Below are 15,071 nucleotides of genomic sequence, written 5' to 3' on the forward strand. Positions count from 1 at the left end.
ATGCCCTGGAGTCAGTCTCAGACTGAAGTTTTATATACAACAAGATCAGCAATGGATGCGCCACAAGCTTCAGCTGGAGGAGATTCTATGGAAGTGGAGCGCCGTTGCTGGATGTGTTTGGAGACCGATAAGGAGGACGGTGGCCTGGCTTGGGTGAATCCATGTCTCTGCCGAGGAACCTATAAGTGGGTGCACGAGAGCTGCGTTTCCCTCTTGATCGACGAGTTGACCTATACAGTCGACAACGATCTGCAACCCGTTTCCTGCCCCCTATGCCAAACGGAGTACAACATTTCATACCCGAATCTCGGGATTTTCGACAGGGCTTTGAAGCTGACCAACGGTCTTATCCTAAAACACTTGTATAATTGCCTGGCCATTGTCTTCACGGTGGCCTTTGCCTATTTGTCAGCGACTTTATTCGGAGCAAGAACATATATGCAGATCACTGGTCGGGAAGGTGGCGTTCATCAAATAATTCAGTCGGGAGACCTGTTGCTTATTCTGATCGGATTCCCATTAATATCGGTAGTTCTGATACTTGGACGCATGATTCCCTGGGAAGATGCCCTGTTGCGCTTCATTATAAGTCTTCCAAGGATCTGCCTAGGACCGGAATATGACCACACCCACCCATACCCTCCTGCGCCAATGCACGAAAATTCGGGATCGCGGGTGTTCTGTGGAGCCATCCTCTTGCCCACCATATCCATGTACGTGGGTAGGGTTCTTTACAGCTCTGTCGACGATAAGTTGCAACAAACTCTTTTTGGAGGATTGGCTTTCATAGCGATTAAGGGAATCTTGAAAATCTACCTCATCCATAACCAATACATCCGCCGTATGCAGCGTCGCATTTTGGATTACACTGATGAAAACCTAGTGGAGTTAGACGGACACTAGGTATTCTCAAGATCTGCAAGAGTAGCAAGAAGTAATTAGAATATGTGTTCAAATTGTACAGTGTACAATTTTCGTGAGACAACTTGTCACAATAATGCATTGTTAAATTAAAGCATTTATTAATTTATGTATAATAGTTTACAGCTAACAGTAGGAAATGGTGTCTAAATGTAATGTACTCCCTAGGATCTCTATGCACGGATTGATCGATCCTGCCCCTCTTTACGGAAGTCAACTCTGTATCGAGGGCGCGATCGTCGAGAACTAAAACTCCAATGTATATTTCAACTATACAAAAAATACTGTATGCCGGGTGTGTGTCCAACGAACTTGGCCGCAACTCAGATGCGGTTAAGTAACTGCGCGCCACCTTAAGTAATCCTCGCCTGACGTCTCACTTCGTTCGGCTTCTGTGCCTGGTTCCTGGAGCTGCGTCGTCCAACAACTCGTTCAGTTGTTGGGCTCCTGCTTGTATTGTTATTGTCGGTTGTTCACCCCCTCGGGATTGTGGCTGCTGACCATGCTGTGCTCCATGTTCTTCACGATCACGTAGTTGGTGATGTGGTTAATGGCCTCGTCCTGCAGCCGCTCCGGCCAGCGCTTCATGTACGATTTAATAAAGTCGCCGAAGGTGTCCACCTTGTCCGGAGTGCTCTTGTGCGTGTCCACGATGTTCTTCACAATGTCCACGAACTTGTCGTAGTCCTCGTGCGACTTTTTGATCTTCTGGTAGTTGGCCACGCCTCCATTGGTGTTGCCCCCGCCACCACCACTGCCGCCGCTTCCACCGGCAGCCGTGTTCATTTGCTGATCCATGTTATTATCCGCCAGGCGGGCCGAGGCAGCGGCAGCTACCGCCGCCACGGCCGCCGAGGAGGCCATGAAGTTGTCCACGCTGCCGGCATTGGGTGGTGGCTGGGAGTGGTCCATAAAGTGCCGATGCATGCCGTACTCGGTCCTGCAAATCCCAATCGTTATTTAAACATGTTGTGAGCTAGGGGTTGCAATGCTAGTGCTTACTTATAGAACCCCTCCGTGTTGTTGCTATTAAACTCTTGCTGAGACATTGGATTCTTCCAAACTGGTGACTCGGATGTAGATGGTAAGCTGCTCGTATTGGACGCACTTGTCATGCGTTTGTCTCTGCGGAATAATAAGATATTTTGTTAGTTCGAAATTGCCATCTTGCAAGTATTTATTCATCTCAACTGACTTGTAACCGGTGTGTGCGGCCAGACTCTTAAACACATCATCCACTTGACTGTAGAACTTCCAGGTGCTGATGATGCCTGTGGTCTCGAAGGTCTTTTGCTCCTGTCGGTAGCGCTGCGTTAGATTGTTGACTTTGAAGTGAACCTCGAGTGCGGTAACAGGGACGCCCAGCGAGGTTAGCTGCTTGGCCATTGCCACATACAGATGGCCATTGCGTTTAATGGTGCGCAGCTCATAGGCGCAGACTTTCCATAGTTTGATCAGCTCTAGAACACCACTATCCTCCCATTGTCGGCGCTTTTTGTTGAATTTTTCATACTGCGAATAGGTATACCATTATATGGGTGATAAAGCTACTGATTCCGAAGATAACTTACAGGCATTTCACATGGGTCTTGCTGCCGACAACTGGGATTGCCCGACAATCTTCGTCTGCCAGCTGATGGAGAACATGAAGCGGTTTATCTAGTGGGCTGGCATATTGTACACGGATTCGCTCCTGAAATAAATCAAATGATTAGTTACCATGCAGGTGCCATTGTTTACTATTTGTATTAGTATTAATATCGCAATCCCTATGATTTTCAGGGATTTCCTAAAAAGTGCGAACCACACGTAAATAAACTACCCAACATATGGTCTGCAACCTATTTGATGACTATTTAATTGCATTGAAATGGTAATTAATCTTTTGAATCCCAATACCTTCCCACAAAAAGGGTTACGAAAGATTGCATTTCTGAGTTTACTGGGTTCTCGCGGCAGTTAAAGGGTATATTGTGGCAATACACATAACATTCTAATAATTTGCAGCATAGTTTGGATTTAAAGAAATTCAGCTTGAACGTTTAAAACACAAGTATTTTTAAAATGCAATAGGAATTGTTTTAAATTTGGCAGCCAATGGTTTTAAAATGGGTTCCTGTCGATCCCATGTTGTTTGTACCGTAAATGGTAAAGCCCATCAGTAATCCCAATGGCTTACAACACATTTTGTGGCACTAAAGGGTATCCACTAGTCGTTGTACATTGTATATTTTCTAGCTTTCAATTATCATTAAGCCGGCTCACACACACCGACGCAGCTCAGCCGCTCCCGCACAAACACACACGCATGCAATGCAAACCGAACGGTAAACGGTAAACAAATATTAATTGTGCGAGCGAAACAAGTTGCGATTTGCATGCAGCAGCAGCGGCAGCAGCAGAAGATGAGAAGTGGATGCGGCGACGTTTGGAATCGAAGTGAAGCGGTAACTCAAGTGTACAAGGGAGTTGGGCTCAGATGTGGATGAAGATGCTCCGCCGACGTCGACGGCGACGGCGACCGCGGCTGCGGGGTAGCAGCATTGGAGCCTATGTACATATATGTAAGTTCGCGGGGGGGTGAGAGGTTACTTTTCTCGAATACACACACGCACACACTTTTCCCATTTCAGAGATACACACACTCACATCGCAGCCACATCCGATTTTCTTGCGTTGATTGCGTTCTATTGTTACGTTTCTCGCTTTGCTCCATGCACCAACGGGCGAAACAACAACACTGCGACGCCAACAGCGGGGGCACAAAACTTAATAATAAGTCAAATAATTAAATTTTAATTATCTTCAAGAGGGAAACACACGAAAAACGTAGTTTGTAGCTCCTCCGCTGCGCAGCTCTCGCCATTCGACTCTATAATGATGTTCTCCGCGCGAGCGAGACAGCATGGCAGGGCAAGAGCAACATGGTGTGAGCGGTGCAGCTAGTGTGCCATGGCGTTGCCAGACTGTCGCAGGTGCAGTGCGTTGGGGTTTCGAACAGCGCCAAAAGGTGGGAAATTGAAAATTTTTATTGCGGCTTAAGGCAAATAGAACCAAGTCATCTGCCATTTATCGTGCTCAATACAGTACTCTTGCTTCAATCTCGGCTCGTTAGGGCGCAACAAAGCAAGCGCATTTCATCGCTCATCATCATCATCACCACCTTACCCCCACCCCGTTCAACAAATCGCTTTTCTTGGAGCATAATGCACACACACACTGGCACAGTCACACCGACACGTATGTGCCGGTCATCATCATCATCATTAGGTTGTGCGATGGAGCAACAACAACAAAAGCGAACGTCATTAGCGGGCTAAATAACAAAAAATGATAATGTCGCTGCTGCCACAAAGTCGTCGTCAGTTGGGGTAATCATCATTAAATTGCACATCGTCTCGTTGAAAAAGTGATAGAGGGCGGGGCGGTGGTCGATGGGGGCGGGGCAAGGCGGAAGAAGAAGAAATTGGGAGAAGCGAAATCCCAATAACAAGGTCACCAAATATTTGAAAACCTATCTACAAACCTATACAAATAGTAAACTTTGAGATAATTAATAATATACATACAAACTAATATTGTTTATTTGTATTTTGAAAAATATATTACGTAAATTGCTAGTTATTGACACATATTTTTACTTTCAAATAGGTTTTAGTTAAATATCAATCTATTTTCACACCTTCAATGCATTATTTTACATCAATTATTTTCCTTAGTGCTTAGAAGTTTCTATAATGCAAATATGTTTTTCTTTTGTTACTTAGCACTGGTTGTTTAGGAATACAAAATGAATATGTCATCATCTTCGAGAACGCAACATTTTAATAGCTACAACAACATCGTGCAGCCCCCACCTTTTATCATTTCTATAAACAATGATGGGCAGTTTAATATTTACCCTTAAAATCATATCATATTTTACAATCACATGTTTAGTAATTATCTTACTTTATTGTGCATATAACATTTTCAATATAATTTTAAGATGGCACCTCTCTTATATAATTGCTATTTTGTATATTAGTGCATCATAAGCTATAATATATTTTTATTGGTAAATGCATGCTAGTGCTTAAAATGTATTATTACTTTTACTTAAGTATATTACACTGCTTACCAAACTTGTGACTATTGCACTAACCTCGAGTGTACACATTACTACAACATATTTGCCCCCGTCATACTCGGCTTACCCACATTCTCCACATTCGCCGGTCATCATCATTAGGTTGTGAGGCGCCGAGAGCATCAGCTTCCAAATGCGAACGTCATTAGTGGCGGTGAAAGAGCAGCAAGGAGCACGGCTGGAGCACCCATAACGCTATCATCGGCAATCATCATTAGGTGGGGAGACATCGCCGGAGGAGCTGCGCAGGATTCCATTGAGCAGGGAGGCATATGGGTGGCAGTAGCGCCCCATCAAGGTCAGCTGATTTATGCAGACACATTTACTTTCTACGGCTAATCCGCACTTAAGCTGAACGGGGATCCGGGTACGTTCTGCTCCCCCCACTTGACCACCAGGATGTAGTCACCGGGATCGCACACGCGGTAACTGACCCTGTGTATGCCGCGTCCCAGATGCCTGACCACCACCTCCTCGCAGGGACCGCGTTGCCCCAGCACGCCCACCAGGAGCATGTTGCTACCCGCCTGGCCGCAGTCCACGGTGAACTCGTTGCGCTCCACCAAGCTGACATGGGTGAGGCCCAGGCCACGGCTCTGTACGCGACTGGCATCCGAGTCCGAGATGGCGACTAAAGCACACAAGATGCCAATTGATTATCTCAGCTTGGGTGCACTTTTCTTGGCATATCCTACCTGAAGAACTCGCTGGTTTGCCCTCGATGGATTCGGTAGCTCCTGCTATGGCCACGATGATGAACGGGGAGCGGGGCAGGGTCACGGAATTGCACTTGATGTGCACCTTGTAGAGACCCGCTCCGGCGGCCAGCTGGCAATCGATCTGGAAGCGCTCCGGATCCAACTGCTGCTGCCGAACGGGCTGGATGGGCTGGCCACTGGGACCCTCGACGCGCACCTCGAAGTTTCCCTTGACCCCGTTCCGCTTGATGATGAATCCCAGCGGGCTGTTCACCCTCAACGCGCCGCTGGGAAAGTGGAGCAACTGCACCTTGCCGGCGTCGGTCAGCTCGGGTGCCACATAAACGCGCGGCGATTCCGAGGGATAGGCATCTAAGGAGTCGGGGGCGCGCGAGATTCGTAGTGTATAAATAGCCGGTTCGATGTTTACTTCCTCATTCGACGCTACTCACCCGCATCGGGCGTCCGCTGGTAGCGTCCAAAAATACCGCCCTCCTCCGGACTATGGCCCTCCAGGCCACTCCCACTCGAACTGCAGGCGGAGGCGGAGGAGGCGGCCTGCGTGTTCAGACGCATCTCCTGTGACACTTTGAACATGCCGCTGATGTTTTCTCCAATTCGAATTTCAATCGCTTTTTAAAGAATTTTCCAAATAGTTTCCCCCAATTTAATTGGCGACTGCCCGGGGCGTGCTCCTTCGACCGACTGAACTCGCTGCTCTCCATCTCAATGCTCTCGGAATGCCAGATTCTCGATCTCCGCGACGGCGGAGCTCTCCCCATCCGATTGAGGCAAATGTTTACGATGCTTGTGTGCCGGGCAGCCAGCCAAATATACACGATATAGATGCAAATATCCGCCAGATGCGATTCCAATCCAAACAGGAGAGTATCTAAATTGTTATGAATCGAAGAAATTTTAATGTGAATCTCCGAATTATCACGCATTATTGAAGGTTTAAAAACTATAAATCCCATGGAATGTGCTTAAAAATCTACCCGCTGAATATTTAAAAAAATATTTATTTTAAAGATTCGAAAGCATTTTATTACATTTCTTGTGACGAGCAGCAATTTAAATTGAATCAACGAATTTTAATAACACATTGTGGATGAGTGTGAGTAGTCTGTGTGGCTGGAGTTGGGCCAAGTGACTGACTATGGAACATGTTTGATGTCGTAGCCGTGCTGCAAGTTGTGGTAGAGATGCGGATAGACGACCATGTCCGTGTTGGTCAGGAGTCCAGTTTCGTAGAGATTGCTGTAGATCTGTGGACGAGTATCTCCTCTAAATGTAAATGTATCTTTTTTCTTGGAAGTGAACCGACTTACATTTTCGGTGATCTTTAGCATTCGTATCGCCTCCGCCCGCATGTGCAGCCAGGTGTGGCGCAGTCGCTCCTCCGCATCCGATATGAAGCCCGGCGACCAGTTCTCCCTCAGCCGGAAGAGGTTCATCCTGTTCCTCTCGCGCACCGCCCGCGGCAGCAGCACGGTGTGTCGTTTCCTAGCATCCCGCTTGGCCTTCCCGTTCAGCATCTGCTGCTGCTTGGCCTTCTTCTCCTCGATCTGGATGCGCATCTTGCGCGCGAGATCCTCGCGCTTTTTACTGGCCGCCGTCTCCGCAAAGATGGACACCTGGTTCGACTGCGCATAGAAGCGAGTGTAGTAGTCCAGCTTGCTCAGGTCTGGTGGCGGCATTATCTTCCTGAAATTGCCCAAATGACTCTCCTCCCAGGCGATTTGCTGGGCCAGTGGGCCATGGTCCTCAGCTTCGGGTTCAACATCCACGGGCTGGGCATCCGGACTGCCCTTCTGGGCATCAATTTTGGGCTTGGAGGTGCCGCCACCAAGACGCGGACGTTGTACTGGTCTGGAAATTTAAAATATGTACATATGTGGGTTACCGATGATGATGATCGAGTCTCCTTACGGGTCTCCCCTGATCTTGAGCAGTCGCTGCTTGACCCGCTTGCGATCCTCCTTCAGAATCTGCCTCTTGTCCGCCAGGACCGTGCTAACCAAGTTCAAGGTGTCCCGGATGAGCGGTCGCTTTACCTCCCTGTCCACCTGCTCGTTGGTATGGAAACTAGGCGAGTGGTTGACCTCGAGGATGTAGGGCTTCAGCTTCCAGTCCACCAGGATGTCGAAGCCGAGGATCTCGAAGCAGGCCTGGATCTTGTCGTGACCCGGAAAGCAGGCATGGTAGTTGTGTTTCAGCACTGGCCACGCGCTCAGCACCGTCTTAATGATCACGTCGTCCACATTGCTCCAGAACTCCTCCACATCGTAGTTGTGCCGCCGCATCCAAGTGTTGATGGCGCTCAGCTTCCTCTTGCTGCCACAGTCATCGTTGTCGCACAGTTCGTAATGCGAGTTCCGCTTGTTCACCGAGTAGTTGGTCAAGTGCATGTACAGATCGTTGGCGTTTCCGGGCGTGGGCTCCACGTACTTGTTCGTGGCAAATCTGGCCAATCCCTCGTTGTACACGAAGATGCGCAGGGGATCCACGGAGGTAATCAATGTGTAGACACGCAGATCGAACTTGTAGCCATCGATGAGCAGGGGCTGAAAAAGTGGATGCGATGGTTAGGATTCCGGAGGTACAGGGGCTACTTTACCCTGTTTATGTACGTTTGGCAGATGAGGCGCTCGTGAGGACCTATGGTCTTCAGGTCGTTTGTCAGCCAGATGCCACGACCCTGGGCACCAGAATCCGGTTTCAGGATGAACGTGCGCTTGTGATTGAGCGCGTAGTTCATGGCATCTCCATAGCTGAAATCGTTGCAATCAATGATTAGCACCTTCAGTGTGAGGTTGGGGCTTACTCACTCCGCCGGCAGCATCCAGGTCTTGGGAAAGATCTTGTAGTCCTGCGGAAAGATCTTTAGCATCCGGTTTAGATTCCGCGAGAGGAGATCCTTGCGACAGATCTCGATCATGCCCGGAAAGTGATTGATCTGCTGGAAGCGCTTCATGTTCTTGAATAGCTCCACGCCGGGAAACGAATCCGACCAGAGGATGTTCCACATCTTGGACTCCTTGACCAACTTGTAGCCCAGCGTCTTGGAGATCTTCCCAATCATGGCGTAGCGCGAGTTGGACACGCAGATGGTACTCTTGGTTTCGCTGGAGGATTATGTTAGAAGCGTTATACAAAGCCAAAGCTAAGGAAGATCACCTGGCTGGCCGCTCCTCGTCGACGTTCATGGGAGGATTGAGCACCCGAGTGGGGCATTCCACTCGGTAGGTCTTGTTGTTCAGTTGAATGAAGCCCTGCAGTTTGGCTTCGTCAGCAGGCATTGGACTGTTTTCGCCAGAAGATGGTCCGTAATATGGGGAGTTATCACCCACTTGCTTGCCGGCGGCTGCCCTCCTCTTGAGGCACCGGGTCTTCTTCATCCGGCGGCGTGGGGACATGGGCTGCAGTGGCGGTGATTGCTCCGGACTGAACCATTCCCGGTCCAAGCACGGCTGCTCATTAAGAGCCATGTCCAGGGCGCGAACAACGTGTGTCCTCTTTTCGCGATCCTTCCGAATTTTCTCCTTGGAGAAGTGGCGCAGCTCCTGAATCCTCTTGAAAAACTTGGAATTTTTTAAATTCATTGCCTTGTCTGCTGGTCGTCCTTGATTAAAAATTGAAAATTTATCACGTGCTAAAAGCTATATCTATAAAATTGATTCGTGTCAATGGGTAGAGCCGGAATTCTTCGCCACGAATAAAAACAATATTATTTTGCGATGATTGTGTTGCGAAAATGAAAATAGTTATAACCGAAATGACGCTAAAATCAAAACGTAGCTCCACTGGCCACGTCGCTTGAGTAGTTTGAGTTTTAAATCACCGATTTCGGGCATATCTTAAATTTAGTTTTTTTTAACATCAAACTAATAATTAAGTGTAAAAAAATTTTAATTAACAATAGTTTAAGCATTTACAATTTTAGCATAACAATAAGTCTTTATGGAATTTTTCTTCGGAATGTTAAAGATAAAAACATATATTGCGATTGATCACAAAATGTGGAAATGGTCCTTCGAGCATTTTAAGTTCGTCTTGGTCACATTATAATAAGGCACATCTAGTCGGTAACAAATGGCTCGAAACGCTTGAGCACCGCGTGCATGGATGGACGATCCTGCGGATCCAGGGCTGTACAGTGCAAGCCCGCCTCGATGGCGCACATGCACATGTCCAGCTCCTTGCCCATCGGTGCTGCCAAGTGCTTCTCCAGCAGCTCCTTCCGGTTTTGCCGCCACTGCTGTTTGACGTAGTCCAGCAAATTCTTCTTCGTCTCGTTTTCCGGCACACGATCCGTCACCTGACGACCCGTGAACACCTCCAACAGCACAATGCCGAAGCTGTAGACGTCCACGCCCGTGCTGAGTTGTCTGAAGTTGCGGAACTCCGGTGGCAGGTAGATCTTGGTGCCGAAAACTTTGTTCACTTCCACCACAGCGTCCAAGGACTTGGGACCCTCGCGCACCAGCCCAAAGTCTCCGATTTTTGGCAGCAGACATTGATCGAGCAAGATGTTGGCCGGCTTGATGTCTCCATGGATCAGCGGAGTACCTCGCGCCGTGTGCAGGAAGTAGATGCCTCTGTGGACACGAAATGAAAAGTTAAAGTAGGTTGTTACGACTAAAGATACGATAAATCCCACCTAGCTGTGCCGAGGCTGATGCTAAACCGCTGCTGCCAGGTGAGTGCTGGTAGTGGGTTTTGTGCCTTATGAGCTCGTAGACGAGCCTCCAGGGAACCGCCCTTCATTAGCTGGTAGACAAGACACGGCTTTCCACCTTTGATGCTGTATCCGTAGAGGGCCAGGATGTTGTCGTGCCGGATGCTGTTTAAATACTTGAGTTCGTTGTAGCTTTGCTGCAGCTCCACCATTTTCTGGTCGATGTTGGGACTGCGGTAGTTCATCACCTTGATGGCCACGTCCAGTTGCTTCCATTTGCCGCGGTACACGTCGCCAAATCCGCCCTGTCCCAGTCGATTATCCGGGCTCCAGCCGTCCGTGGCGTTTTCCAGCTCCGCATAATCGATCTCCAGCAAGGATTCGGCTGCCCTCTGGACCGTGCTTATGTGTATATTGCCCAGGGACTCCAGGCTGGGAATCTCCTCCGTTGCCGTTGTGCTGGTGCGATTGTTGTTTGAGTTGCTGACGCCCGAGGAGGAGGGAAACGGCGGGCCATTGTCCACTTTGGCACTGGAATCGGGAGCAGCGCGCAGCTCGCTGATGGTGGGCACGCTCCTGGGTATGTACTTGTGCAGATCCTCGCTAACGTAGTCTTTGATCAGACGCATGGCATTGTGCAGCTTCAATCTAAGGAAAGAGAAGTCATTTCTGGGATCTCGGCGGTTATTATCTCAAACTGACTCACTTTTTGAACAAAGCAAACAACGTTTGCACCGTGTGATTGTACTGGCCTCCCCAAATGTTGAGAAACTCATTGGAGGCTGAGCGGCCGCGCTGTTTCTGGCTGCTTATCTGCTCCACCTGGTCGGGATAGAGTTTAACGGCCGTGGCCAGCTGCTGCCACACGTCCAGGGCATCCAAGTGGGCACATAGCTGGGCTCGCACGGGCAACGGCAGCAGTCGGATGGCCATTGTGTTGTCCAAGTGGGAGCGCGACCTGGTCCTGTTGCCATTCGCTTGGTTTTGGGCCTGCGCCTCAGCCTCGGCGGTCTGGACGCCACTCATCTTTCACTGTTGGGCGAGCGGTTCAACCGGTTGCGACTGATTCATGCGGCTCCGGATGCAAGAGTGCCCGTGGGATGAGGGGTTGGCGACGCTGGTAACCTGTTGCAGCGAAACGAAAATCGCTTTTGGGTAAATTCCCAACTCGATTCGATGAAAACCTGCGGATGACTTGTTAACAGTGCGGCTTACAGCAACACAACAAGTGATGGCAGCTTAACAGAGCGAAGCAGTCTGGCAACGCTGCCAATGTCTGGCAAATTATACACTGGAAACAGTTGTAGGTACTTAAAATTCATAACTTAATAGAAAGCAGAGGAACTATTTAAAATGCTCGATTTTTGGTTTATCTACATATTTTCTACATATTTTCTTTAATATGCACATTATTTTGTTTATCAAAATATCTTTAAAGAAGACCAAACTTTGTTTATCAAAATATCTTTAAAGAAGACCAAATGCAAGCATGGTGTGACCAAATGCGCCGTGCAGTTTGCTGGTCTTGCGTCGTTTTCAGGCGTCTCTCCAGCTGGCCACACTGCTCCGCCTACCATCGTCACGAACGCATTGCTATCGCTATTTCTTCGCTTCGCCCATTTATAATTCATCAAATACGTCAATTAGCCCACCACCAGCGAACGGAAAAGCCTCAAGCTGGCGGAGAAAAAGGTCCAAATGGCGCTGTGCCAGACATCGGTGGTGAGTGTCCGTCAAGATCCCCGAGATCCGGTAATTGTGTCAGCGGCGGTGGCTCCATTGCATCCGACATATGGATGGCATCCTACCAAGGAGTTTCTCCATTTCCTCCAGCTCCACCTCCTTCCGCCGCTCACGCGGGAAAGTGAAAGCTTTCCCAGTGGTCATGGTAGTTACTACAAAACGATAGTTACTACTGCTGAAATCCGAGATACCGAAACTGCAACCTCTCGAGTGTGCATGTGTGTGCGTGCGAGTGCGTATCTGTCTGGCTGTCGTTGTATTGGTGCGTTCGTTGCCTTGCAGTCTTGTTGTTTCTTGCCCTCTGGATTTTTCGATTTTCGGCTTTTCCGCGGAGCACTTGGAACTCCCATGGCGGGGGGTTATATTTAGCAGTAATACACGCTGCGTAGCTTGTGCTATTATCTGCAAGTCGGGGCCTCCTTCCTTATCGCCCGCTGATAACGCAAAACGAACTACTAGTAAAACAAGCAATTGGCGTACCGGTGTACATATATGTACAATGTACATATATATACATATATGCACGGTATCTATGTATATAGATATGTGCACTGCAACATTCTTCGCAAACAAATAATTTACATACCTCATTAGCGTTTTGCATATTCACATTACAGCTGCGTCTGAATTTTAATGGGAGCTCAAAAAGGCACACCACATACTGTGCGCCACATTTTCAACTTCTATAGCGTCTTGCCCTTTACTTTCTCCGTGGATTTTTTCGGTTGTATCCGAAGCAATCCCTATTGTTTTACCCTCAACTGTTCAGGCGCTAATAGCGTGGAGTTGAGCCGCGATAATATAATGAGTGTTTAAGTCAACACAAGCCCAGATTTGTCGTGCATTTCAAATTTAATTATACACAATTAACCGCATCCCCTCTCGCCCGCAGCTGAAGGTGTACCATGCCGTGATCGAGGACGTCATCACAAATGTGCGGGACGCGTTCCTGGACGAGGGCGTCGACGAGCAGGTGCTGCAGGAGATGAAGCAGGTCTGGCGCAACAAGTTGCTCGCCAGCAAGGCCGTCGAGCTGAGCCCGGACTCCGGCGATGGCTCCCATCCGCCGCCCATCGTGGCCAACAATCCAAAGGTAAGCGAAACGGAGCCCTAGGGTTAGGGTCGAGAATCCTTGTGTCTGCCTAACATAGTCCTTAAGTGGGTCCTTACAATGTGTGATATCTTCATCCCAATGACATTTCCAACTAAGATATCTTGCTTTATCTTCCGTATGCTCCACCACTTGAACCACTACAATGCAACGCGCCTCACCAACAACATCGACTAATGCGCTGCTATTTGCACATCATCAAAATCCATTCAAAAAACCATTCATATTCATGCGCCCTCACATCCAAACGCAAGTTTCGAATGCAGAGCCACAAGGTAAAGCCATCTGTCTGCGGGAGAATTTCCAGAATCAAGTCCACTAATCCTCTATTCATTTGCAGGCAGCGAATGCCAAGGCTAAGAAGGCCGCCGCCGCAACCGCGGTCACATCACACCAACATATGGGCGGCAGTAGCTCCATGTCCTCGATGGTGGGGCTCAAGTCGTCCGCTGGTATGGCCGCCGGCAGCGGCATGAGGAACGGGCTGGTGCCCATCAAGCAGGAAGTTAACTCACAGAATCCGCCGCCACTGCATCCTACCTCGGGAGCAGCCATGATGCAGAAACAGCAGCAGGCGGCGAGCAGTGGACAGGGTTCCATTCCAATTGTGGCCACGCTGGACCCCAACCGCATTATGCCAGTTAACGTGAGTTAAGTGCAGATTACAACATGGGAATCGAGCTTAATTCACTTAACTTCACAGATCACGCTGCCATCGCCAGCCGGCTCTGCCAGTTCGGAATCTCGAGTGCTTACCATACAAGTGCCTGCCTCAGCGCTGCAGGAGAATCAGTTGACTCAAATACTGACGGCCCACCTGATTTCATCCATTATGTCCTTGCCCACCACGTTGGCCTCGTCTGTGCTGCAGCAGCATGTAAACGCAGCACTGAGCAGCGCCAATCACCAGAGTAAGCAGACTCAAATCCTTTCCAGCCGCCCGCCTACTTATAACAATTATTCTGTGATATTAGAAAGTCTAGCCGCTGCCAAGCAACTGGACGGTGCCCTGGACTCCTCCGATGAGGATGAAAGCGAGGAGAGCGACGACAACATCGACAACGACGACGACGATGACCTAGACAAGGACGATGACGAGGATGCGGAGCACGAGGATGCTGCCGAGGAGGAGCCGCTCAACAGCGAAGACGATGTCACCGACGAAGACTCTGCCGAAATGTTTGACACAGATAACGTGATTGTTTGTCAGTACGATAAGGTAAGTTCTAATGAGTTGCAGCTTATATGTCTGTTTGAACTCTGCTCCGCAGATCACCAGGTCGCGAAACAAATGGAAATTCTATCTCAAAGATGGCATCATGAACATGCGCGGCAAGGACTACGTGTTCCAGAAATCGAATGGCGACGCCGAGTGGTAATGGATGGCAGTTGAGCGAGCGAATATATAATAACAAAAGACATCAAACAAAAAGCCTCATCGAATGCGCCTTCAGCCCTGGACGACAATGGCTAACCAGACCGGTCTCTGCATCACTGGGCCACATGACCAAGCGACACCGTCTGCACAGAAAGCAACAACGTACTCGGGCCGACACTGTATCTTATTTTAGTTCCATCTGTTTTGTATTACGATAGCTAAAGGGTGTGTTGCAACCAACCATCTAAATTATATGTATTAAAGTGCTGCATAACTTTTGTGTCAATAAACTGAAATCATTTGTGAAAGTTGCGAGCTTGCGATTCTCACAAACAAGTGCGGGATTTGAACGGGTCTGCATATTTTATTATTGTATAATACAGATATAAATCGGGAAATACTCCAATTTT

At 48.7% G+C, this 15,071-nt stretch overlaps 6 protein-coding genes and 1 long non-coding RNA gene across 13 annotated transcripts; 3 read left to right on the top strand and 4 right to left on the bottom strand.

Moving 5' to 3' along the window:
* LOC27206648 (E3 ubiquitin-protein ligase MARCHF5) lies at positions 1-903 on the top strand. Its single transcript, XM_016182450.3, has one exon. The coding sequence runs from the start codon at positions 1-3 to the stop codon at positions 901-903; it is 903 nt and encodes a 300-aa protein (XP_016036549.1).
* Positions 904-998: 95 nt separating this feature from the next.
* Positions 999-3,878, bottom strand: LOC27206447. 4 transcript variants are annotated; one of them, XM_039294556.2, is made up of 5 exons: positions 3,744-3,878; positions 2,493-2,614; positions 2,117-2,433; positions 1,924-2,046; positions 999-1,861 (listed from the first exon to the last, which is right to left on the bottom strand). In XM_039294556.2, the coding sequence occupies exons 2-5, from the start codon at positions 2,496-2,498 to the stop codon at positions 1,381-1,383; spliced, it is 927 nt and encodes a 308-aa protein (XP_039150490.1). In that variant the 5' UTR covers positions 2,499-2,614; positions 3,744-3,878; the 3' UTR covers positions 999-1,380. The 4 variants fall into 4 exon arrangements, with proteins under 4 accessions (XP_039150490.1, XP_039150489.1, XP_039150488.1 ...); XM_039294555.2 differs by having other exon boundaries at positions 3,571-3,835; XM_039294554.2 differs by having other exon boundaries at positions 3,565-3,835.
* On the top strand, positions 3,344-3,675 carry LOC120284942. Its single transcript, XR_005544160.2, has 2 exons — positions 3,344-3,485; positions 3,555-3,675. It is a non-coding gene; the product is annotated as an uncharacterized LOC120284942 (long non-coding RNA).
* A 680-nt stretch (positions 3,879-4,558) lies between the features above and the next one.
* Positions 4,559-6,483, bottom strand: LOC6739777 (filamin-A). The gene is made up of 3 exons (XM_002076633.4): positions 6,201-6,483; positions 5,746-6,120; positions 4,559-5,681 (listed from the first exon to the last, which is right to left on the bottom strand). The coding sequence occupies exons 1-3, from the start codon at positions 6,343-6,345 to the stop codon at positions 5,386-5,388; spliced, it is 816 nt and encodes a 271-aa protein (XP_002076669.1). The 5' UTR covers positions 6,346-6,483; the 3' UTR covers positions 4,559-5,385.
* Positions 6,484-6,772: 289 nt separating this feature from the next.
* Positions 6,773-9,550, bottom strand: LOC6739776 (tubulin polyglutamylase TTLL13). 2 transcript variants are annotated; one of them, XM_044923143.1, is made up of 6 exons: positions 8,929-9,550; positions 8,580-8,876; positions 8,369-8,522; positions 7,681-8,315; positions 7,080-7,620; positions 6,773-7,035 (listed from the first exon to the last, which is right to left on the bottom strand). In XM_044923143.1, exons 1-6 carry the CDS (start codon positions 9,351-9,353, stop codon positions 6,823-6,825), a joined length of 2,265 nt encoding a protein of 754 aa, XP_044779078.1. In that variant the 5' UTR covers positions 9,354-9,550; the 3' UTR covers positions 6,773-6,822. The 2 variants fall into 2 exon arrangements, with proteins under 2 accessions (XP_044779078.1, XP_016036551.1); XM_016172005.3 differs by having other exon boundaries at positions 6,773-7,016; positions 8,929-9,545.
* Positions 9,551-9,642: 92 nt separating this feature from the next.
* On the bottom strand, positions 9,643-11,698 carry LOC27207937 (serine/threonine-protein kinase pelle). Its single transcript, XM_016183565.3, has 3 exons — positions 11,136-11,698; positions 10,412-11,077; positions 9,643-10,349 (listed from the first exon to the last, which is right to left on the bottom strand). The coding sequence occupies exons 1-3, from the start codon at positions 11,453-11,455 to the stop codon at positions 9,830-9,832; spliced, it is 1,506 nt and encodes a 501-aa protein (XP_016036553.1). The 5' UTR covers positions 11,456-11,698; the 3' UTR covers positions 9,643-9,829.
* A 261-nt stretch (positions 11,699-11,959) lies between these two features.
* Positions 11,960-14,969, top strand: LOC6729838 (transcription initiation factor IIA subunit 1). 3 transcript variants are annotated; one of them, XM_016177655.3, is made up of 7 exons: positions 11,960-12,151; positions 13,065-13,265; positions 13,538-13,558; positions 13,624-13,929; positions 13,987-14,194; positions 14,258-14,502; positions 14,555-14,969. In XM_016177655.3, the coding sequence occupies exons 1-7, from the start codon at positions 12,128-12,130 to the stop codon at positions 14,660-14,662; spliced, it is 1,113 nt and encodes a 370-aa protein (XP_016036555.1). In that variant the 5' UTR covers positions 11,960-12,127; the 3' UTR covers positions 14,663-14,969. The 3 variants fall into 3 exon arrangements, with proteins under 3 accessions (XP_016036555.1, XP_016036554.1, XP_016036556.1); XM_016177654.3 differs by having other exon boundaries at positions 13,550-13,558; XM_016177656.3 differs by lacking the exon at positions 13,538-13,558.
* Positions 14,970-15,071: the final 102 nt, after the last annotated feature.

This window comes from Drosophila simulans, chromosome 3R (genome assembly GCF_016746395.2).
Source record: "Drosophila simulans strain w501 chromosome 3R, Prin_Dsim_3.1, whole genome shotgun sequence".
Lineage (NCBI taxonomy): Eukaryota > Metazoa > Arthropoda > Insecta > Diptera > Drosophilidae > Drosophila > Drosophila simulans.

Excerpts from the sequence above, each read along its gene's own strand:
- LOC27206648 (XM_016182450.3), top strand. The coding sequence starts at position 1 with ATGCCCTGGAGTCAGTCTCAGACTGAAGTTTTATATACAACAAGATCA.
- LOC27206447 (XM_039294556.2), bottom strand. Across the intron at positions 2,047-2,116 it reads GCCGCACACACCGGTTACAA|AGACAAACGCATGACAAGTG; the intron begins GTCAGTTGAGAT and ends ATTATTCCGCAG. Across the intron at positions 1,862-1,923 it reads AACACGGAGGGGTTCTATAA|GACCGAGTACGGCATGCATC; the intron begins GTAAGCACTAGC and ends TGGGATTTGCAG.
- LOC6739777 (XM_002076633.4), bottom strand. The coding sequence starts at position 6,345 with ATGTTCAAAGTGTCACAGGAGATGCGTCTGAACACGCAGGCCGCCTCC. Across the intron at positions 6,121-6,200 it reads CCAGCGGACGCCCGATGCGG|ATGCCTATCCCTCGGAATCG; the intron begins GTGAGTAGCGTC and ends CCGACTCCTTAG. Across the intron at positions 5,682-5,745 it reads CAAACCAGCGAGTTCTTCAG|TCGCCATCTCGGACTCGGAT; the intron begins GTAGGATATGCC and ends TGTGTGCTTTAG.
- LOC6739776 (XM_044923143.1), bottom strand. The coding sequence starts at position 9,353 with ATGAATTTAAAAAATTCCAAGTTTTTCAAGAGGATTCAGGAGCTGCGC. Across the intron at positions 8,316-8,368 it reads GCCAAACGTACATAAACAGG|CCCCTGCTCATCGATGGCTA; the intron begins GTAAAGTAGCCC and ends CCACTTTTTCAG. Across the intron at positions 7,036-7,079 it reads TGCTAAAGATCACCGAAAAT|AGGAGATACTCGTCCACAGA; the intron begins GTAAGTCGGTTC and ends ATTTACATTTAG.
- LOC27207937 (XM_016183565.3), bottom strand. The coding sequence starts at position 11,455 with ATGAGTGGCGTCCAGACCGCCGAGGCTGAGGCGCAGGCCCAAAACCAA. Across the intron at positions 11,078-11,135 it reads TTGTTTGCTTTGTTCAAAAA|ATTGAAGCTGCACAATGCCA; the intron begins GTGAGTCAGTTT and ends CTCTTTCCTTAG. Across the intron at positions 10,350-10,411 it reads ATCAGCCTCGGCACAGCTAG|AGGCATCTACTTCCTGCACA; the intron begins GTGGGATTTATC and ends TCGTGTCCACAG.
- LOC6729838 (XM_016177655.3), top strand. The coding sequence starts at position 12,128 with ATGGCGCTGTGCCAGACATCGGTG. Across the intron at positions 12,152-13,064 it reads CGCTGTGCCAGACATCGGTG|CTGAAGGTGTACCATGCCGT; the intron begins GTGAGTGTCCGT and ends TCTCGCCCGCAG. Across the intron at positions 13,930-13,986 it reads ACCGCATTATGCCAGTTAAC|ATCACGCTGCCATCGCCAGC; the intron begins GTGAGTTAAGTG and ends TTAACTTCACAG.